This window comes from Salvelinus namaycush, chromosome 14 (genome assembly GCF_016432855.1).
Source record: "Salvelinus namaycush isolate Seneca chromosome 14, SaNama_1.0, whole genome shotgun sequence".
NCBI classification, from domain to species: Eukaryota; Metazoa; Chordata; class Actinopteri; order Salmoniformes; family Salmonidae; genus Salvelinus; species Salvelinus namaycush.
This window is the reverse complement of record NC_052320.1, coordinates 36,755,108-36,775,983: the sequence shown is the minus strand read 5'-3', so window position 1 is coordinate 36,775,983 and position 20,876 is coordinate 36,755,108. Positions and strand designations below refer to the sequence as shown.

General features: G+C 44.2%; 2 protein-coding genes across 3 annotated transcripts; one reads left to right on the top strand and one right to left on the bottom strand.

Annotated features, from left to right (window-relative positions):
• Window positions 1–3,035: 3,035 nt before the first annotated feature.
• LOC120059472 (methyl-CpG-binding domain protein 5-like) lies at window positions 3,036–13,426 on the bottom strand. Of its 2 annotated transcripts, none has more exons than XM_039008548.1 (13): window positions 13,233–13,426; window positions 12,202–12,401; window positions 11,371–11,510; window positions 11,044–11,146; window positions 10,765–10,933; window positions 8,013–10,175; window positions 6,905–7,842; window positions 6,673–6,790; window positions 6,092–6,237; window positions 5,342–5,992; window positions 5,146–5,198; window positions 3,395–3,461; window positions 3,036–3,259 (listed from the first exon to the last, which is right to left on the bottom strand). In XM_039008548.1, exons 3-13 carry the CDS (start codon window positions 11,484–11,486, stop codon window positions 3,188–3,190), a joined length of 4,596 nt encoding a protein of 1,531 aa, XP_038864476.1. In that variant the 5' UTR covers window positions 11,487–11,510; window positions 12,202–12,401; window positions 13,233–13,426; the 3' UTR covers window positions 3,036–3,187. The 2 variants fall into 2 exon arrangements, with proteins under 2 accessions (XP_038864476.1, XP_038864477.1); XM_039008549.1 differs by having other exon boundaries at window positions 13,266–13,426.
• Window positions 13,427–15,893: 2,467 nt separating this feature from the next.
• Window positions 15,894–20,519, top strand: LOC120058980 (SH3 and cysteine-rich domain-containing protein 3-like). The gene is made up of 12 exons (XM_039007737.1): window positions 15,894–15,910; window positions 16,174–16,252; window positions 16,678–16,831; window positions 16,937–17,034; window positions 17,166–17,226; window positions 17,321–17,418; window positions 17,547–17,610; window positions 18,417–18,469; window positions 18,599–18,693; window positions 18,815–18,866; window positions 18,990–19,127; window positions 19,484–20,519. Exons 1-12 carry the CDS (start codon window positions 15,894–15,896, stop codon window positions 19,580–19,582), a joined length of 1,008 nt encoding a protein of 335 aa, XP_038863665.1. The 3' UTR covers window positions 19,583–20,519.
• Window positions 20,520–20,876: the final 357 nt, after the last annotated feature.

Sequence of the window (20,876 nt, the reverse complement as noted above, 5' to 3'; positions counted from 1 at the left end):
AAATCTTTAAAGATGGACGTAGTCTCGGATGTTTTTCTTAGATGTTGTCGTTGTTAGATGATGGCACCACTCGGTCGGGCCGGTTGAAGGTGAGGCAGACTGAGGTAAACCAGTGCATCGCCTGTTTTGCGCTGGGGTTCACTGTGTAGAGCGTAGGGCGTGGTCTGTCGCTTCCCTTATGGTACCCGCCTCAGCATCCACATTATCCAGACACCGGATGTAGCCTATCAGCATCATCACCACGTTCTTTGCATAGGCCTATAACGTCTTATGGATGAAAGGTTTAATTGTTTATGTTTTTATTAAAGGACTATGAATAATGTTTCCTAAATCGTACAATTTCATTGACGTTAACGTGTTTACCCCCACTTGCATGCATGAATGAAATGTAGCCCTAAAAGCGCCTTAATTTATTTTCTCTCCCCCATGAAGACTTACTGGAATGTATGCTCGTCACATCACCGATGGGAAGCAACTTAAATTATTGATCAAAAGCTGAGTTTGGGCTCCTGGCCTTTTCCACTGTCTCAAGCATGAATTTGCAAATAAGAGATTTGCTAGACACAATTCAGTAGATGAAGCCTACTATTAGTTGCAAATACCAACACAAAAGAAGGCCCATTTTCTGTAAATAGTTTAATATTAAATAAAAAAAGACTCCCATATAAAAAGAAAGCTACAGTCCACAATTTAATCTTCAAACATAAGTATTGAAAGCAAGGGTATGAGAAAATACTTAATTACAATTCCCCCCAAAAATTCACAATTCATTGTTGTCTCTCTAACAATATAAAATCAAAATAAAACACATTAACTGTACATATTTACACATCTCCAAGTGTAGAAATTGCATAATCTGCTTCTTTTCATTTTATTTAAATACAGTAAGAGATGCCAGTATTACTGGGCTGGCAGATAGTGTACAGAGCAAAGCGATGAAGGACAAAGAAAGTACAACTATATCCCACCAAAAATACATTGCGTTACAAACCCACAGAAGATGGGCAAAAAATTATAAAATAAATACAAATACTGAGCTATATTGTATGCTAAAAAACATGGGAAATTATATTTCCTTTATGCTAATACAAATTGTTCAGAGAAAGAGATTTTGTTTAACAAATTTCACAACATATTGTAATGGCCATCTCAGTCTCCAGACTTGAATCCCATTGAAAATCTGTGGTTTGAATTGAAGAGGGTAAGCCATGAGAACAGACAAAGGATATCAAAGACCTGGAAAGATTATGTATGGAGGAATGGTCTAAACCAATGTGTTCTCCAATCACATAAAAACATTTTTTTTTAAAGGCTCAGTGCCATTATCCTCACAAGGTGAGTTAAAGGTATTGAATTAAGAGGTGTCAATAAATTTTACCCCTATCTTTGAGAAAAAACATTTCTTACTAAACAAAATCTCTTTGTTTCCAATTGTATAAAATAATAGAATTCTAAAACATTTTGGAGCATACAATAGCTCAGTATTAGGATTATGATTTTTTTTTGTCATTTTTGTTAAATCTTTACCACGGGTGCCAATAATTGTTGACTTGGATATATATCTCAACACACTATTTCTTCAGCCATTCCCATGAAAGGAAATAATTGAAATGTACATTGTTTGCTAAACATCACACAGAGAATATGTTGAGGAGTGTATCACAAAACATGACCACCAGATCGAGCTGGTACATTAAAACCTCTACAGGATCGGTGTCCCCCTGCGGGACGGTTGAGCTAACATAGGCTAATGTGATTAGCGTGAGGTTGTAAGTAACAAGAAAATTTCCCACGACATAGACATATCTGATATGGGCAGAAAGCTTAAATTGTTGTTAATCTAACTGCACCGTCCAATCTAAAGTAGCTATTACAGTGAAAGAATACCACTCTATTGTTTCAGGAGAGTGCACAGTTATGAACTTGAAAATGTATTAATAAACCAATTAGGCACATTTGGGCAGTCTTGATACAACATTTTGAACAGAAATACAATAGTTCATTGAATCAGTCTAAAACATTGCACATACACTGCTGTCATCTAGCGGACAAAATCTAAATTGCTCCTAGATTCCTAAGTCATTTATTGGCCTTTCTCTTGCATTTCAAAAAATAAAAAATAAAATACAAACACATTTTTTCCCTTTTGTATTATCTTTTACCAGATCTAATGTGCTATATTCTCCTACATTACTTTCACATTCCCACAAACTTCAAAGTGTTCCCTTTCAAATGGTATCAATAATATGCATATCCTTGATTCAGGGCCTGAGCTACATACAGATAGATTTGGGTGTGTCATCTTTAGAAGAAAACTGAAGGAAAAAAAGCATCCTACCCTGAAAGCTTATCTTGAATGTGGGTTGTTAGTAGTGTCAAGTCATGCCCATTTCACATTTTCTTTATGAACTTGAAAATATGACTTCGGACTATTTAGGCTGGAGAGTTTGCTGGCTAACTCATTGATCCTGCTTTGTGATACACCCCGATTGGGAATTATTACTTTTGCCATTGCATTGTTTTCACACCTAGGCTACGTGTTGGGTAGCAGTGTGTCTGTCTGCAGAGAAGCCTGAGACTGTCTGGCACAGATACATGGTCTCTCTCTCTCTGGGTACACATACTGTATGACTACCACAGTGAAAGGGCTCAGCAACAGCAGGCATCTCTAGGCGTTGGTATAAGTTGCCCCACAACTCAGGTCCGGGATTAGATATATTTTGTATCCTCATAAGGATTTGGGGTTAGGTTATCTGATCCTAGATCTGTGGTCAGGGACAACGTCTAGCGTCTCGAAAAAACACTCTTGGAACATACACAAACCACACATATCATACAATCTCAAACAGAGAGCAAACGTGGGTCATTCAAGCGGATACTCTTATCCTGACTCACAGTAAACACACTGAGAAACAGTACAGTTTTCTTGTAGACAAATCTAACACTTACATCATAACGGATCTCAATCAATGACGCCAAGCAACCACACAGACTTAAGACGGGTCTTCTCCTAAGTGAAAGCATCCACAGAATGATGTTTTTTATTTTATTTATTTTATCTAGATCACTCCTGGTCAAAGGTAAGAGGTTGGCATGACGATATAGTAGTGCAGTTGAAAAACAGTGGGGGAGCCAGGAGAATATAAAGCAGTGATAGGGGATGGGGTTGGCGGTGAGGGGGAAACAGTCACTGTCTCTGGGACCTGGCCCCCCGCCGCCTCCTGCCCCGGACCGACCTCTCAGGCTTCAGCAGCACCGCCTACAACACAAGACACACGTCATCATTACAACGGCACTGCTGTTAGAAAACAGGCCGTGGCAACGGAGTTGATATGACGCACACTGATATAAGAGGTCCAATTATGTTAAATGAGAGTTGCGGGAAGGTCTTTACCGTGCGTTTAGGTTCCTCTAGTTCTGGATTATCTAGATCTCGGAAATCCTCCAGCACATTCTGTAGCCTAAGACACACAAAGAAATCACTATATACACACACACACACTGTACAAAACATTAAGGACACCTGCTCTTTCCATGACATGGACTGACCAGGTGAAAGCTACAGTACGATCCCTTGACGTCACCTGTTAAATCCACATAGAAGGGGAGGAGACGGGTTAAAGAAGGAGTTTTAAGCCCCCCGAGACAATTGAGACACGGATTGTGCATGTGTGCCATTCAGAGGGTGAATGGGCAAGACAAAAGATTTCGGTGCCTTTGAACAAGGTATGGTAGTAGGTGCCAGGCGCAGCGGTTTGTGTCAGGAGCTGTAGCGCTGCTGGCTTTTTCACACTCAACAGTTTCCCGTGTGTATAAAGAATAGTCCACCACACAATGAACATACAGTCAACTTGACAACTGTGGGAAGTATTGTAGTCAACATGGGCCAGCATCCCTGTGGAACGCTTTCGACACCTTGTAGAGTCCAAGCAACTTCCTAATATTGAGTTGCACCCCCTTTTGCCCTCAGAAAAGCCTCAATTCATCGACGCATGCTCTACAAGGTGTCGAACGCACATATAGTGCATACGGAAACTATTCAGACCCCTTGACTTTATCCACATTTTGTTACATTACAGCGTTATTCTAAAATGGATTAAATAGTTTCCCCCCCCCCCATCAAAATACACACACAATAACCCATAATGACAAAGCAAAAACAGTTTAGAAATCTTTAGAATTATTTTTGAAAATGTATTAAAAATAATAAACTGAAATATCACATTTACATAAGTATTCAGACCATTGGGCCACTCAAAGACATTCAGAGACTTGTCCCGAAGCCACTCCTGCATTGTCTTGGCTGTGTGCTTAGGGTCGTTGTCCTATTGGAAGGTGAACCTTCGCCCCAGTCTGAGGTCCTGAGAGCTCTGGAGCAGGTTTTCATCAAAGATCTCTCTGTACTTAGTTCCGTTCCATCTTTCCCTCGATCTTGACTAGTCTCCCAGTCCCTGCCACTGAAACACATCCCCAAAGCATGATGCTGCCACCACCATGCTTCACCGTAGGAATGGTGCCAGGTTTCCTCCAGACGTGATGCTTGGCATTTAGGCCGAAGAGTTCGATCTTGTTTTCATCAGACCAGAGAATCTGTTTTTTAATGATCTGAGAGTCCTTTAGGTGGCTTTTGGCAAACTTCAAGCGGGCTGTCATGTGCCTTTTACTGAGGAGTGGCTTCCATCTGGCCACTCTGCCAAATCATGTCCAATCAATTGAATTTACCACAGGAGGACACCATTCAAGTTGTAGAAACATCTAAAAAATGATCATCAGCTCAATTTCGAAGTCTCATAGCAAAGGGTTTGAATACTTACGTAAATAAGGTATCCGTTTTTTATTTTGAATACATTTGCACAAATTTCTAAAACCTGTTTTGCTTTGTGTGTAGATTGATAAGGAAAACAATAATTTTATCCATTTTAGAATAAGGCTGTAATGTAACAAAATGTGGAAAAAGTCAAGGGGTCTGAATACTTCCCGAATGCACTGTATACACACACACATACATACATATATACTGGTATTCAATTTAATTGTTCTAAGGAAAAGTGGTAGTGTTATAAGTACCATTGAGAAGATAGGCAGAAAAGAACGCTGATGCTCATTGTTATCAAAGATTAATGTACAGAATCAAAATGAGCTCACGTTTGTTTTCTCTTCCTGCCCCTCCTGGCTCCTACCGTTTGTGCAGTTTGGTTCTGAAAGGGAACAAGGGCACGGAAGTCAATAAGGCACAAGTTCTATCTCAAATCTTTCACTGCATGTAATGTAATATGCAATATTGTGGAGGAATGGCATTTTTAGCCATGCAGTGGTAAAACAATACATCCTTATGGCTCACCCTGCCCTGCTCCATGTGCTGCAGACCCACAGTCTCCTCCTTGTGGCAGCTGCCCCCGTCTCTGGGGCTCAGGTACCCCCCTGCCTGGGGTCTGTCCCCCTGCCTATCTGTGACAGCCTGGCTGTACGACTCGGTCTTGGCTTCCTCAAGGTAGATGGGAGGCAGAGGGGGGTTAGTGTGACCCTCTGGGACCCCTGGCTTGCTCTGCAGGGGTGTGGACGAGCCGTCGTTGCTGGGTTTGGGGGTGCCCTGAGCTGGGGAGTGGGCCGCTTCCATGTTGAGCCGGGACAGTTCCGGGTTCCTCAGGGAGCAGGCCAGGCGAGGGCTCAGGGACAGGGGGGCAGGGGGCTCCCCAGGGTAGGAGGGGGGTAAGGCACAGAGGACGTCGGCCCCAGTCTGAGCTGATTCTTGCTCTTTAGCACTGACCTGGAGGAAAGAGGTGTAGATGGTGTCCATGAAGGAGGCATAGGGGTCCAGGACGCTCCCCACAGAGCCCTCACCACGCTGGGACACGGGGGTACGGACGGGACAGGGGCTGGGCGCAGCCTCTGGGGTAAGCCGATTGGCTGGAATATCCTCCTGAAGGGCGGGGCTGTCTTTTTCCTGTAAGGAGATGGGCTTTACTCCCTCTGAGTGCGGCGCCATGTTGAGCTGAAGGAGGAAGAGGACGGATGATGTGATCAACATCCAATGCTGATATTTAAAAATTACAGGACAAGGCTTGTGTCAGGAGCGGAACACAACAAGTACCTGGATGTTGTTGAGGAGGTTGATGGCCCCATCAGGGCCCTGGAGTAGAGGCATGCCCAGGGCAGAGGTCTGTACGGGGGGGAGGAGGAGAGGGCCGGCACCTAGCCCCAGCAGACTGTGGAAACTAGTCAGAGCAGACAGGTCTCCTACAGGGACACATGGTTCATCACCAAAACAGTTTCCCAATGATCAATATGTGGGGAATCTACAAGATATAGCTTTGTTGTAGCTGTTCCCCACAGTTGTACATAATTCACTATTCAGAGAGTTAAATGTAATAGACAATACTAACTATGATTCAGCATTGCGAGGGCTTGGGACTATAAGGTTCTTAGAGCATTTTTTGTAAAAAATTAGTTATTGACACAACATTGAACAGAACAATGTTCTCTAACTATATAATACTCTAAAACATCCCCAAAATAATGCTGTTAAGTTCAAAAGAATACAAGATAAAAAAATTGCTGACACCATTCAAACCGGTGAGGGTTCAGAACTTTAAAGCCAATTGTTTCAGAATCAATAGGCAACAAAACCGCTTGATATTAACAGCAGTGGAAATGAACGGTGCTGTGACTAACCTAGTAGGCCTGGGTTGAGGAGAGTGGGCAGTAACTGGTGGAGAACAGGGTTGTCCTTCCCCTGGACAGACAGGGGGATGAGGGTGTCCACCCCCCCATCAGGGCCTGAAGCTGAGACCTGGATGGAGACGGGACCAAAACAATCAACTGACCTCTCCAATACAGATAGCGCTAAATCTTTCACAAGGGCAAACTACTGAGTACGAGCACTAAGATAAGGGAGGGAGCCTACCTGAGGTGGGGGTTGTTGGGGTGGGGGGAGCTGAGGGGTGGGCGGGAGGTCAGTAGAGCCCAGGGCAGCGGTTAGCAGAGTGGGGCTGAGGGAGAGGAAGCCTGGGGGAGGGAGAGGAGCGGGGAGCAGGAGCGACTGCAGGGCCTGGAGGGGCCCCTCGGCTGGGGGAAGCAGGCCCTGGAGGGCCTCAAGGAGCCCAGGGCCGGGGAGGGACGACAGGTCCAGGAGTCCAGAGCCTTTATCCAGAGACAAACCCTCCAACAAGGCTGGGATGTGCTGCTGCTGCAGGGGGAGGTCCAAGCTCAGCTGGCCCAGCCCAGACAGGGGCAACATGGCAGCCTGCTGTTGGCCAAGTAGCAGGGAGGCCATAAGGAGAGCCTGGAGGCCCAGTTTCTCCCCTATACCCAGATCACCCTCCTGGCCTGGGGTAAGAGTGGCAGAGGGGGGTAGAAGTGGGTTCAACAGACCCAGGAGATTGAGAGGCAGCTCTCCTTGACCTCCCATTAGAGAGGGGAGTAAGCTAAACGGAAAGTTGTGGTTCAGATGGGCAGTCTGTTGTTGTTTCTGGTGTTGCTCTTGGTGTTGTTCATGCTGTAAGAGTAGTTGTTGATGTTCCGATTGTTGTTGATGATGATCGGGCAGTTGATGGTGTTGCTGTGAGGTGTTAGAGGTGGGGAGGTGACCCTGCTGACCGCCCAGCCACAGGCCCAGGGGCAGGGAGCCCAGGATGGTGGGATCCAGGAGGGAGGGCAGGCCGGCTGTGGCAGACAGAAGCTGGAGGAGCTGCTCCTGGCTCATGAAGGGGAAGGCTTCGGCCAAGGGTAAGGAGCCGGAGGTGTCCCCTAGGGAAGGGGTGTTGCAGGGGCCGGGGCTGCAACCTCCTGGGGGTTTGCTCACTGTAGAGCTGCGATGATCAACACTCTCAGGCTCTTGCACCCCTAGAGAGGATAAAACAGAACCAGGATGAAAGGAGTGAGGGAGATGATTGTTCAAAATGCACAGTGCTCAACAACAACTAACACGAATAAAGTCGAATGAACAATGAATCAATTTTCCTATTCCGTGGATTTCGCCTAGTTAGCGACAGATTTTTAAGGCTCAACCTCACCTGCAGTGTCGTTGCCGGTGGTTGTGTCCAGGCCCCCTTCCCCCAGAGGCGTGGTGGAGGAGGCTGCCAGCAGGGCCAGCACGTGGTTACTAAGATCCAGGGGTCTGGGGGAGGTGGTGCTGCTGCAGCTGGTGACGGTGGTGCTATGGTTGGAGGTGGGGGTGCTGTTGGGAGGATGACCCAGGCTGAGACCAGGGCCTAGTGTTGATATGCTCTCAATCTCCACTGATGCACTGACGTCGGGCAACGCCTGGCACATGGGAGACTGTATGGTGGTGGTGGCGGCATCCATAGGTTGGTTTTGGGCCTGCAGTAGCCTATCAGGGGTGTGTGGGGTGGGCGAGGGGCTACTGCCATGGTGTGCTGACTGAACGTTGGACAGGGCCGTGGAGGGAGACAGTCTCTGTTTGGGACTGGCCTTCGTATGTGGAGACTGTGCACTAGCACTACCAAGCCTGGACAATGACTGAGAGGGAGACAGGGGCTGTGACAGGCCTTGCATGGTACAGGGGTGAGAGGGGGACTGCATGGGGAATGGTCTAATGTTTAAATGGGAGGGAGAGGGAGACTGCCTGGGGCTCTGCCTCGTGCTTCCTGTACCGTGTCCAGAGCCGGGCTGGGCTCCGGCGACTTGGGCGTTCTGCATACTGAGCAGGTGAAGCAGAGCGGAGAGAGGCTGGGTGGGGGGATCCGGTTGACCTGCCATGATTGTAGTGAAGTCCAGGGCGCCGTCAGGCTGCTTCTGGGGCCCTGTGAGTGGGCAGGAGTGCCGGACTGAGAGCCTCAGACCCTGGAGGTGGTTCTCTGACGTGGCAGAGTGGGACGAGCCTGAGGTAGAAGAGGGTTGAGAGTGCAAGGCGGAGAGGTTGAGCACGTCGCCGGGGGTTCTGAGACCGCTCACCTGGGAGTCCTTCAGCATGCTGAGCACCGTGGGCGAACGCCGCTGCCGCTTCCTGTGGGACGTCCGGTCTGTAGGGGAGAGGTGCAGGGGACTCGAGGCTCGGGGCTGAGAGAGGGTGGCGCAGGGGTGGAGAAGCAGGTGGGAGGCTGCAGGGAGGGGCCTAGTGATGGAGGGATGGCTGTTGTTGTGTAAAGTGCTGTTTGTTACCTTTGACTGCCGAGACTCTTTCGAGACCTCCAGAGAGGTGGCCGAGCTGAGGACGCTGGCTGAATTGGAACTGTGGTCGTGGGCCATCTGGCTGGCCAGCTGAGCCTTAGCTGCTGCCGAGAGGAGGCTACTGGCAGGAAACGAGGCTGTGTGTGGTTGCTTCTGGTGGTTCAAGAACTGTCCAAGAGGCAACACAGAAGGACCAGCACTGATCCCCATGCCTGAGCCGGTGGCGGAAGCAGGTGCCTTTGTGGGCTTCTCACCCTTTTCAAGAGCTAGAGAGAGGATCTGAGGATTGCTTTGGTTGCTCAGTGAGTTTGGGTTAAGGATGTGATTATTAGTGCTACCGTTGCCTGAGTTCCTGAACTGCTCTAAGATGTCCTCGAGCTTGTATTTGGGGAAATGGAGGTTAGGGGAACCCCCGGGTAGAGGAGAGTGTGGGGAAGAAGAGGATATCCTTCTGGGGGGGTAGCCGCCCAGCACCACCCCTCCCACCCCCTGTTCAGAAAGCGAGGAAGAGGCGGAGGGGTGGCGTGAGCGCTGGCGGGGAGAGGGGGAACATGAGGGGGACAGGAGAGACCCAATGATGATACCATGTGGGTGGCTCTGCCCTCCCTTTCCCAGTGTTCCAGGGGAGGAGGGAGGAAGGGGAGAGAGGGGCCCCAAATGAGGAGATCTGGGGGCTTCCGGAGTCTGGGGTGTCCTCTGACCCTGACTGAAGTTCTGAGGTGTGGGGGTGCATGGGGACCTCTGAGGTGCCCCATAGCTGGAGAATTGAGAGGTGGTGGGAGGGAAATGGAGAGGAGGGGGCAGTCTCTTCAGAATCTCAGGAGAGTGATGAGAGTTAGTGCTAGCGTGTGAGAGGGGTGAGGAACCATTGTAAGAATACACAAGTTGGGTGGAATATTTAGGACTGCCACAAGGGTTGTGGTTGAGATTATTGTTGGGCCTGGACTGGACTAGATGGTGTTTAGAGGGATAAGTGCCACGTTCTTCTTCTTCTCTGTCCACTCCCATCCTCTTTGGATCTCGGTTCTCCATGGCACTGGTGACCTCTGCAAACAAACCAAAAAATACATTATGGCGGGCACAATAATCGTATAGTTGACAACGACGGACAATAACCATGAACAAAACAAAAACACATTGTCATAACGGTCTCAATTCAACTTTATTTTCAAGTAAATATAGTTTACCCAAAAGCAGTTTTTTTCCCACATTCATTTGTAAGTGTAGAGGTTAAAGTTGGCAGGCCTAATCATTTTTACGAGCAGAATGGCATGGTCGGGAGGAGAAGATTATTTTGAATAAGTCCCAAGTGGTCAAAACTATTTGTTATTTTAAGACGGGTTTCACAAAAGCCGTGTTGTAATCATTAGGTATGTCGTAACACATTTTCAAAGATGCATTACGATACGTTACAAACTAGAAACTAAAACTACTGTGACAATAACTGTGGTCATTTGCATGACAATTAATCACTACCCAAAATCCCATAATTGTCACAGAACTAGCCAACACGATTAGTTACATTTCTGAGAGCAATTTTTCAATAGCACCATGAAAACCGGTAATAGCAGTACAATATCCTACAAGTACTTCTGTTACATTAGATCTATTATTTTTTATTTTTCCCATATTTACCTGTGTGACAGGAAACATAGGGCAGCTGTGAAGCCTGCATACTGCGACAGAGCGCTGCCATGGCAACCACTTTCCTTCGATGGTTACAGAGCTTTGTCATGTCCTGCTCTGCCTTCCCCACCAGCTGGCTGCGCTGCTGAACTTTGACCCCTAGGCTAAAGTTAAACACCTGCCGAGACAATGAAGGGACATACCTTCAGCAAACCGCAGTCAAAAATCAGTTGTGACACAGCGGAAGTGAGATGGGTGATGCAGAGGGGAAAGTTACGTCTACTTTACCTTGTGGATGACCAGCGGACATTCCAGGCCACACTTGCATGTGCCATCGGTCAACAGATAAGACTTAACCTCCTCCAGTGAAGACAGGACTGTGCCACTTGGACTGTAGGAATGGACAGGGATGCATGAGATTCGTTTTTAAACAAAAGAGAAGGGAAATCAAATATATTTGACAATTCCCTGCTCTAGCCCAGCTTTTGGGAAATGAAGACAACACACACCCAGACTAGTCTGAATATATAATATGGAATAACGTCGTATAAGACATTTAATAATAGATTAAATGTTCATAAAACAAGTACTATACCTGTTACTGAACTTGCTTACCTGACATACACCACAAGCCCGTCCTCCACCCTCCTCTGCCAGCCAATGGGGACTTGTATTGCCACAGTTTGGACTCCATCCGTGTCTCCACTGCCACTCTCACTGCCTCCCATCATTTTGTAAAAACCGCCTTGCAGCACCTTTGGGATAGAAGTGGCGGTTAACAAATGTAATATGAATTAGGGCTGTGACGAGCCCAGAATGGCAATATTTCTTCCATGGAAAAAATTGAAACATGAAGCAGACCAAACTCTTTAGTCGTTTATAAACCTGTAGTACGTAACATATTGTATGCTATAGATTGGAAAATAAATAAATGTGACTCTGGATTCTGGACAACATAATGATATTTGTTTCCAACATTACCTATTTATTGCCTTACCGCCTCACGCCATTTGCACACACTGTATATAGACTTTTTTTTCTTTTCTATTGTGTTATTGACTGTACGCTTGTTTATTCCATGTGTAACTCTGTGTTGTTGTTTGTGTCGCACTGCTTTGCTTTATCTTGGCCAGGTCGCAGTTGTAAATAAGAACTTGTTCTCAACTAAAAAAAATGACAGCTTTTTCCTTAAGATGTTAAACCCTCTTCATGTTTTGTTTCCTTGCCACGATACCAACGAGTATCACGATACTGGTGTTGTCCCAGCCCTAGTATGAACGCATGAGAGCTTTAATGAACAACTATTACGACAACTGTACTGAGAGTCTGATTTCAATGTTTTCCCACCAAAAACACAACCAGAGTCCCAACTCATAGAAACCAATATAAAGTCTAACAGAGAATGCCTGATGAGTGAGGGAGGATATCATGTTTTCTCCAGTGTACCTTGTCATCTTTGAAAAGCCAAAGATAATATTGGCTATGGTATCCACCGTTTGAAGGCCATGGTGTCAGCGGAGAAGAACAGACTCTGCCAATCTCCCTCCAAACGCCTTGCAGAACTATCCAAGAACTAAGTCTTCTGACCCTACTTCAGAAGTCAGCCCCTCCAAAACGCTGCAGCTCACACTAGGGCCACTGTATGTCTGCAATTGAAGATAAAGATATACCTAGTTAGTTAGCCCTTAAATAAACACATGAAATGTTGAACAAAAGGAATCTTTCAATTTTGATCGCTACAATAACCCACACAAACATAGAAGGGAATACATATTTGGACATGCCTAGTTTTATTTCAATTGAGTCAGTGGCGTAGTATCAAATAGCTAGCTAGTTGGATGTTGAAATGAGAAGGGAAACCCAGCATTTGTAACCTGATAATAAATAGCTAAATGCACACTATACTTATCTAATATATTACAGGCAAAAGCGACACGCAAAGTAGCGAAATCACATGCACAACGAGTATATCCAAGTCCTATATCCAACGTTGGGCTAGCTTTATCCCAACTAGCTAGCCAACTAACGTAAACTAGCCAATGTTACAGTCTGATGTTTCGTGACAGCTTGATAGACACAGTGTGAAATAACAGCATTTTAATAATGAGAACTTGGAAAAATTGTTGTTTATAACTAGGCATGCATGCTAACTAGATAACGAACAATTGAGCCAATTGCATTCAACCGTTCTGTTCTAAAACAAGCTCTCGAAGTTTTTGGAGTCTTCTCCAGTAAGCTCGCGGGAGAACACATAGTTAGCTGGCTTGGTAATGCTAAACTATTTTGGATGTTAACCTTATCTAGACAGCCAATACGATGATCAATCTTTCAGTGCAGTCTTTTCGCCACCAATCAAATCTCCGTCTGTCTATTAGATCGCTACATTTGCCCATCGGGTTAAAAACAAAGGGCAATAATGCTTCATTTTACTGCGCCTATGATCTTGGGGCGAAGCTAGCTCGCTAGCATTGACATACATTTACTTGATTCTGTAGTGTCCCAAGACCCACCGATGTCCGATCGTGTCGCCAAATTATTCAGTTCTTATCTCCAGACACTGTTCGACCAGGTCGGTGTACGTTAAGCAAAAAGTTAGCGTAGCTGATGCACATTTTAATCCCTATTTCACGGTTTACATTTTTTTCTTGCAGATTCCGTGCAAAAAATAATGGAGTTTTCTAAGGAGCATGCGCACTTGGGATGCGATAGACTATTGTACCCACAATGCAATGGGACCTTTGTAGTGGTAGCCAAAGATTGTGTACTATATTGACAAGATAGTTAAGTGACCGCTCTAACAATGGAAATACATGTCCTCAAAGATGGAAGGCAGGCGACATCGGGTGGAACCATTCCAGCCAATGAGAGGGCAGATACACGTGTGAACAGCAAGCCATGGAGATAGACAGAGCCGGGGTTTGCCAAACTTTTTTTTGCTTCGTGACCCACCAATTGAGTTGTCTTTTGAGTCCTGACCCACCATATGGGTTGGGCGGTGAAAAAACATACACAGACCATACAATAAGTAAAAAATACAACCTTGGCAGCAGAGAGAAAATGTTGCCGTTTTAAAGCTAATTTCCTGCAAATTTACACATTTTGTAATGGAGCTGAAATAAAATGTTGCAGTTTTAGAGCACATTTTTCTGCAATACATTTTTCCATATGGCTAATGCTATGTTCTTATTATAACAAAATCCATGGGGGCCTGATTGTCTAGTTTTGATGATTGTAAGTATTTAAAGATTCTAGGCTATTTCTATTTGGTTTAAGTTGTTGAAGTTTACACTGAAAGCGTTTTTTTTTTTTTATTACAAAAAATGTAATCCCACGACCCACCTGGACCCCTGCCGCAACCCACAAGTGAGTCCCGACCCACAGTTTGGGAACCACTGAGATAGAGGACTCATCTTTGTATCTGTGCTATTTTAGCGTCTGTGACAGCATGGGCAATGCCATCTCCATTTAAAGTAGTACATTTTCTTCTTCCTCATTGACTGATTGCTCCAAACTCATAGGAATCCCCACCCAATTGACTACTTTAAAATGGTGGACACCCTCAGTGGCAATGTCCATGCTCAAACAGGTTAGATGCATGATGAGTCCTCTATCTCTATGACAGTAAACACAACTCAATATTAGGTAGTTTTTTCAAAGTATGTTGAAATGCCACGTGCGTCCACTTATATCGGTGCATTGTAACAACCTAAACATTACGAAACGTTTATTTGATCAAATTAGCCACACGTAGCAAATTACCAATTACATTTTTTTGTGGAGCAAATTCAACAATCTCATTGACCATCATATAATAAGTCCCCTTATTTTCATGGACAGATTTTGGGTGGAGTAAAACCTCTTGCTTCGCGCTATCTCTCTGTGGTAGCCGAAGCAAAAAATACAATAAACTAGCCAGTTTGTTGTTCAACTGTGCTGGGGCCAAAAATAGGCCTTTGTAAAATCTCATGTTTTCATCTATGGATTAGCTACCTCTGGCTACTCCCATATCAGTCTTCCACAATATGAATACATTTTCTCATTCTATTATTTTGACCCTCTCTTACATAAAAACTACACATTTTTTCTTTCTGTTTTAGAATTTCTTTCCTATTCAATAAGGATTTTAACTGTTAAAGGTTTTATATGGGATAGTATAATGTGGTGTTCACCGTGTATTGAAAATGCGAGAAACTACAGCAATTCTGATGATGCCTGCAGTTTGTACAGTAAGCCAACAGTAGGCTATGTGTGTCTTGGCCTGCCCTCTCAGGTTGTGAGTGGGGTCTGATTTCCCCTCGTCATCGGTGCCCTGAAAGTTACCCAGCTGTCTCACTCACTCACAATGACACCTGCCCTCACAGTCCCTTACTCACTCACCCCTCTGCTCTAACCACTAACCATTGGATCACTGCTAGGAAATGACATGCATGAAGAATAGCTCAAAAGGGAAGTACCAATCAAGAGTTGGAAGGGTTTCGGAGGTCTCCGGTGTGACAGGTTGCTCATCACACACGAAAGGAACATCTCTGAATCCAAACTGGTGAAGAAAGCCTTTGCCATTCATCCACATACCAGATTCAATTTCTTCATTGACTGGACTAGCAACCAGTGGGACCAAGTATGTCTCAATTTCAACTATATTGCATTTCTTTGTTTTTAGCGTGTGGTCTGTTCAGTTTTTTCTAACTCGACATCATATATTTAATTGTTCAGTCAGCTTTTAGTTAGATAGCAAATTGTTTAAGTTTTCATTGAGAAGGGACTGAAATGTCAAATATTCACGAAGACTCCTGGTCTTATATCGTTGTACTTTTCCCCAGAACTTCTCAGCTCATGCCCAAATTTAGCTATGATGAGATTGAGTTACCCTTCCCCAAAATAGTAGAGTGGACGAGCGTCTCTTTGGGGGGGGGGTCCATGTATGCTTGTGTGTGTGGGTAAATCATCCTGCCCATACCTAGCTGTTCTGTAAATCATTTTAAAACTCCCACAGAGTAGACCACTGTAGTCAAGTGTTCCATTCAAATGGTTCTCAGACTGAAGGTGATATTGAAAGCCAGTGTTTCTGTTCCCTAAACTGTCTTATGTCTCAGGTGCGTAGCACTGCAGGACGAGCGTGAGAGCTCACACATCACACCATGGCTCAATATGACCAGTGAGTCTATTCTCATGTTGCTGAACTCAATATGTACAGAATTTGGATAGTCCTTTTTAACAGTTACCCCTGGTTCTAAATAACACAACATGGGAAAGCTTTAGGAATTATATTATTCATTGCAATAATCATGTTAAACTTGGTCAAATTTGAAAGCTCAGCCACCATAACCATTCTACTGCAATGTTTCACTCTCAAATACTTTTCAGATGTCCTTGTTGCTCGATGTTGCTTAATGTTCTCTGTTCGTTTGCCTGTGTTAGACTGGAAGATAAACATTCGCTGGATATCCACGACAACCCCACAACCCCTGACAATATTGTAAAAGAGGAAGACAATACTGTGAGTAGCACGTCAATCTGCCACGGATGGTAACACCATCCCCCAAACAGATTAAAATAGCAGCCAACTAGGACGCTCATTAGTGTAATATATGTGAGGCTTTCCCGTCCCCTATTTATATTCTGTAGTTAGGTGACACTATGGGCTAAACCTAGAGCTTTTTTTTCATTGACCACATACTCGCCAGAAGTAAAATAATATTTTAAATGCTTGTTAAATGAAAAGCTACTTTTACTTTACTGATTTACCTCATTGATGCAAAAACATTTGCATGTTATAGAGAACGACCGTGTGGACTTGTCAATGACAGGAAAGTATTATTTTGACTAGACTGATTCTTACCTTTCCAAACAGTAGTCACTAGGGAGAAGGAAGTAAAGCTGTCTACCACTAGTAGTATTGAGACATAGCCACTCTCTCTGCAGGTATACTTCGTTTATGAGGAGGAGGTGGAAGTAGAGGAGAAGGAGCCCGAGCCTGAGCCCGTTGTTATATTGGTGAATGACAAACCACACAAGTTCAAAGACCACTACTGCAAGACACCCAAGTTCTGTGACGTCTGTGCTCGTATGATAGTCCGTAAGTTTAAAATTGACCAGGAGTCGCTCTTGTATTTATTAATATTATCTGTAAAGCTTAATCATACTGACTAGCTTCTTACTGTACATATTTTCAACCCTTCAGTCAACAACAAGTTTGCTCTGACGTGCAAAAACTGCAAGACCAACATCCACCACTCGTGCCAGTCCTATGTTGAGTATCAGAAGTGCTTTGGCAAAATTGTAAGACGTTTTCTATTCATAGTTTAGGTCATGATCTGTATAAAGTCAGATCACGATCAAGTTCATGTTGCATGTGGTTGCCAGAAACACATCAATTCCTCTACATATTCATATTGCTGTCTGTCCTATAGCCCCCAGGTTTCAGACGAGCATACAGTTCCCCTCTATACAGTAGTGACCAGACAGATGCAGGTAAGCCACTAACCATCTCAACAAGCTAAGGATTTCAACTTGTGTTCAACATATTTTGAACTGTGTGTTCCCTCTGCTGCGTTCTCCTGTCCAGCCCACTCCAACCGTAACGACCCTGTGTTTGACACCCTGCGGGTTGGGGTTGTCATGGCAAACAAGGAGCGCAAGAAGGGGTCTGAAGACAAGAAGAATGTGAGTGTGGCACACATTAGCCAAAAGAGAAATGAATGACGATAAGTCACAATAACGGTATCGTTAACTGACAGACATTTGCATAGGGAATATAAATTGTATGTTAACCATATTTTTCCCCCTCCAAGATGATGATGATGATGATGGAGGAAGAGGAATCACAACAACCCAAAGAAGACGAGCAGGCAGAAGGTATTGAAAGAGGATGAAGGATGTCCATATTGACACGTGATAATTCAAGTTGGTGCCGTCTATGGTTCCACTGCATCAACTGTACAAAAATATGGTGTATTTATTCATAACCACATAGTTTTATTTAAACAAATTGTGCCATGTGATTTGATATTGGAGCCCATCAAAGGGAATGGTAAACTAACTGAGCGGTTGTTAAGCAGCATTAAATAAAGGTTCAATAAAATAAAAAAAATTAAATGAAGAACACCTTCCTAATATTGAGTTGCACAGTTGTGTCAAGTTGGATGGATGTCCTTTGGGTGTTGGACCATTCCTGATACACACGGGAAACTGTTGAGCGTAAAAAAAATCTAGCAGTGTTGAACCGATGCGCCAGGCACCTACTACCACACCCTGTTCAAAGGCACTTAAATCTTTTGTCTTGCCCATTCACCCATGCATACCCAATCCATGTCTCAATTGTCTCAAGGCTTGAAAATCCTTCTTTAACCTGTCTCCTCCCCTTCATCTACACTGATTGAAGTAGATTTAACAAGTGACATCAATAAGGGATCATAACGTTCACCTGAATTCACCTGGTCAGTCTATGTCATGGAAAGAGCAGGTGTTCTTAATGTTTTGTGTATGTATGTCAACCTTTTCTCAGACAAAACAGAATGGCATACAGTACAGAACAAATAAAAAAAATCTTACACTGAGTGTCAAGGAGCTACATAAAATACTTGTAACACTGGGTCTAACGTTGAGGAGTTCACCATTGTTGTAATGAAACTCTACAAAGACCATGTGTGATGTGTTTGTAGGAAAACCCGAGGGGGATAAGAAGGGAGACAAGGCTGACAAAGCAGATGACAAGGTAAGGGGCTTTAACTGCCTGACATGCCCTGACGTCATGTATACACTAACCACGTCCACATCAACAATAACACCCTGTCTGGTACATCAATACAATTAGTAGACAAACATCGGTGTATGTATGCTACAGAAAAAGAAGGAGATGGGAAACATGGGAAATCAGTCCCATTACTACCTGGCTCTGTACCGCTTCAAGGCCATTGAGAAAGACGACCTTGATTTCCAGTGAGTTTACTAAAATATTTCCTTATATTTTATGAATGCCGTTTTATGGCCAATATTTCAGTCTCGTGAACATTTTTAATCCAATTTCATACAAATATACAAACCTTTGTGTGTCTTTCAGTCCTGGTGATCGAATCACTATAATTGATGACGCCAATGAAGAATGGTGGAGGGTAATGGTTCCTGGCAAAATGATCAAGCAAGCTGACAATGATCGAAACTAGCAATGGCTCTACTAACTCATTGACTGTAATTTATTGTCAACATCGTAAATAAGGCCTATTGTCTATTCTCAGGGGAAGATTGGTGAGAAGACAGGTTACCTCCCCACCAATTACATCATTAGAATAAAAACGGGGGAGAGGGTGTTCAAGGTGACACGGTCTGTCGTGGGAAACAGAGAGATGGGACAGATCACTCTGAAAAAAGACCAGGTAAGAAACAGATGTGTCGCTGTTTGTCAGACCTGAGTCGAATACTATCACATACTTGAAAGTACTGTAATTTAGGTGTGCTTTATGTTTCTATGAAAATAACGTGTTGAGTTTTTCTTTGTACAGGAAACTGATTTCAGCTTTATGATCATGAACAGTATGGATGGGTGTGTGCATGTGGACAGTGACTGTAATGACGGTTGCTACTGTGTGTGTGTGTGTGTGTGTGTGTGTGTGTGTGCGTGCGTGCGTGCGTGCGTGCGTGCGTGCGTGCGCATGCCTGGTCTTCTGCAACGATTACTGTACCTCTGTGGAGCCACAGCAACTTCCTCCACCCTCTTTGTGTTGTGTCGCAGATCGTGGTGAAGAAGGGAGAGGAGGTGAATGGCTACCTGAAGGTCAGCACCGGCCGCAAGCTGGGCTTCTTCCCCGCCGACCTGCTCCAGGAGATCTGAACCTTACCCGGATCACAACCACAACCATAGGACTTGGGTCACACCGTCACCAGGACCATAATCACACAATTCATCAAACCCAGTTTCAGTGAACACACGTGACCAGGCACAGCATTTTTATACTACCAATCTAGCACCACTATCGTTTTCCACCTGTAGGGGCCTAGGTCTGATCTGGTGAGTCTGTAAGCTGTTTGAAGGCTGCAAAGGTTCAGAGAGGGCAAGGTTATTGAGTGTAACCTAATACTGCAGCCTCCCCAGCCTGTTGAACTGGGTCAGCCGGCCATGCAATCCGAGCTGGATGGAGAAATGTGTTAGGTAAGACCGTAAATGTGTGTGTTGGGAATTTAAAACGTTAACATGTTTGTGTCATTTTAATGTGATTAAAACTGGACAACCTTAAACTAGATATTCAGCAAGGTTCAAAAGGCAATGGCTGTAACTGCTGTAAGTAGCTAGGATTTCTACATCATTTTTGTTATTCATTCAAACACATTTATATTTTGGAGCCTATTGCTTACTGTCACTGTAGTAGTTCCTTGTTTTTATACGCAGCTGAAATACTAGTGCTTTATTTTCCCCTTGATGTCAATGTTAAAGGGAGCTTGTTAAAGTGCATGTTGTATTTTTTTTGTTGCATGGGCCCGTCTTTTAAAATCATTGCCAAAACAATGTGCTGTGTATTTGAGGAATTTATATAGAGCAATAGCCTATGCTGACACACAGACCCACATGCTTTTGCCAGACTAACGTAGGCCTATCATTGATGCAAGATTGTAACATTACAGTACAGCCATTTGTAATTCATGTTCTATTGAAATACCAACAGTGCAGTACCAAGTGCAGGCTTATCCCATGTATTGTCTGTCATGATATGCATCCTTTCAAAACCTGTATAACTCTGTGATACCGTCATAGTAAACTTCAATGACTGACCATTGTGTAAACATGAAATCAATTCACAATTAGAAATAATGTACTTTCTTTTTTGTAGCAGTATTTTGCATTCACTGATTTGTGTGTGTCTACTATAATTCAGGACTCTTATGCCTAACCTAAACAAGTAGGCCTTATCAGTTCAGCTTTTGTCTACAAAATAGTCATAACAGGTACTCATGTCATGTATCTTGATCCAGTGATGGGGACCAGAGCCATATATTTGTTCTAAATACATGGCCCTGATGTTGACAACTAGTGATGTGCAGTTTGCGAACGATATTTATTTATGTCGTTATTTTTTTAACTACTCTTTTTTCTGACTCGAGAGACATTATTTGTTTTTTTTGAGTGACTC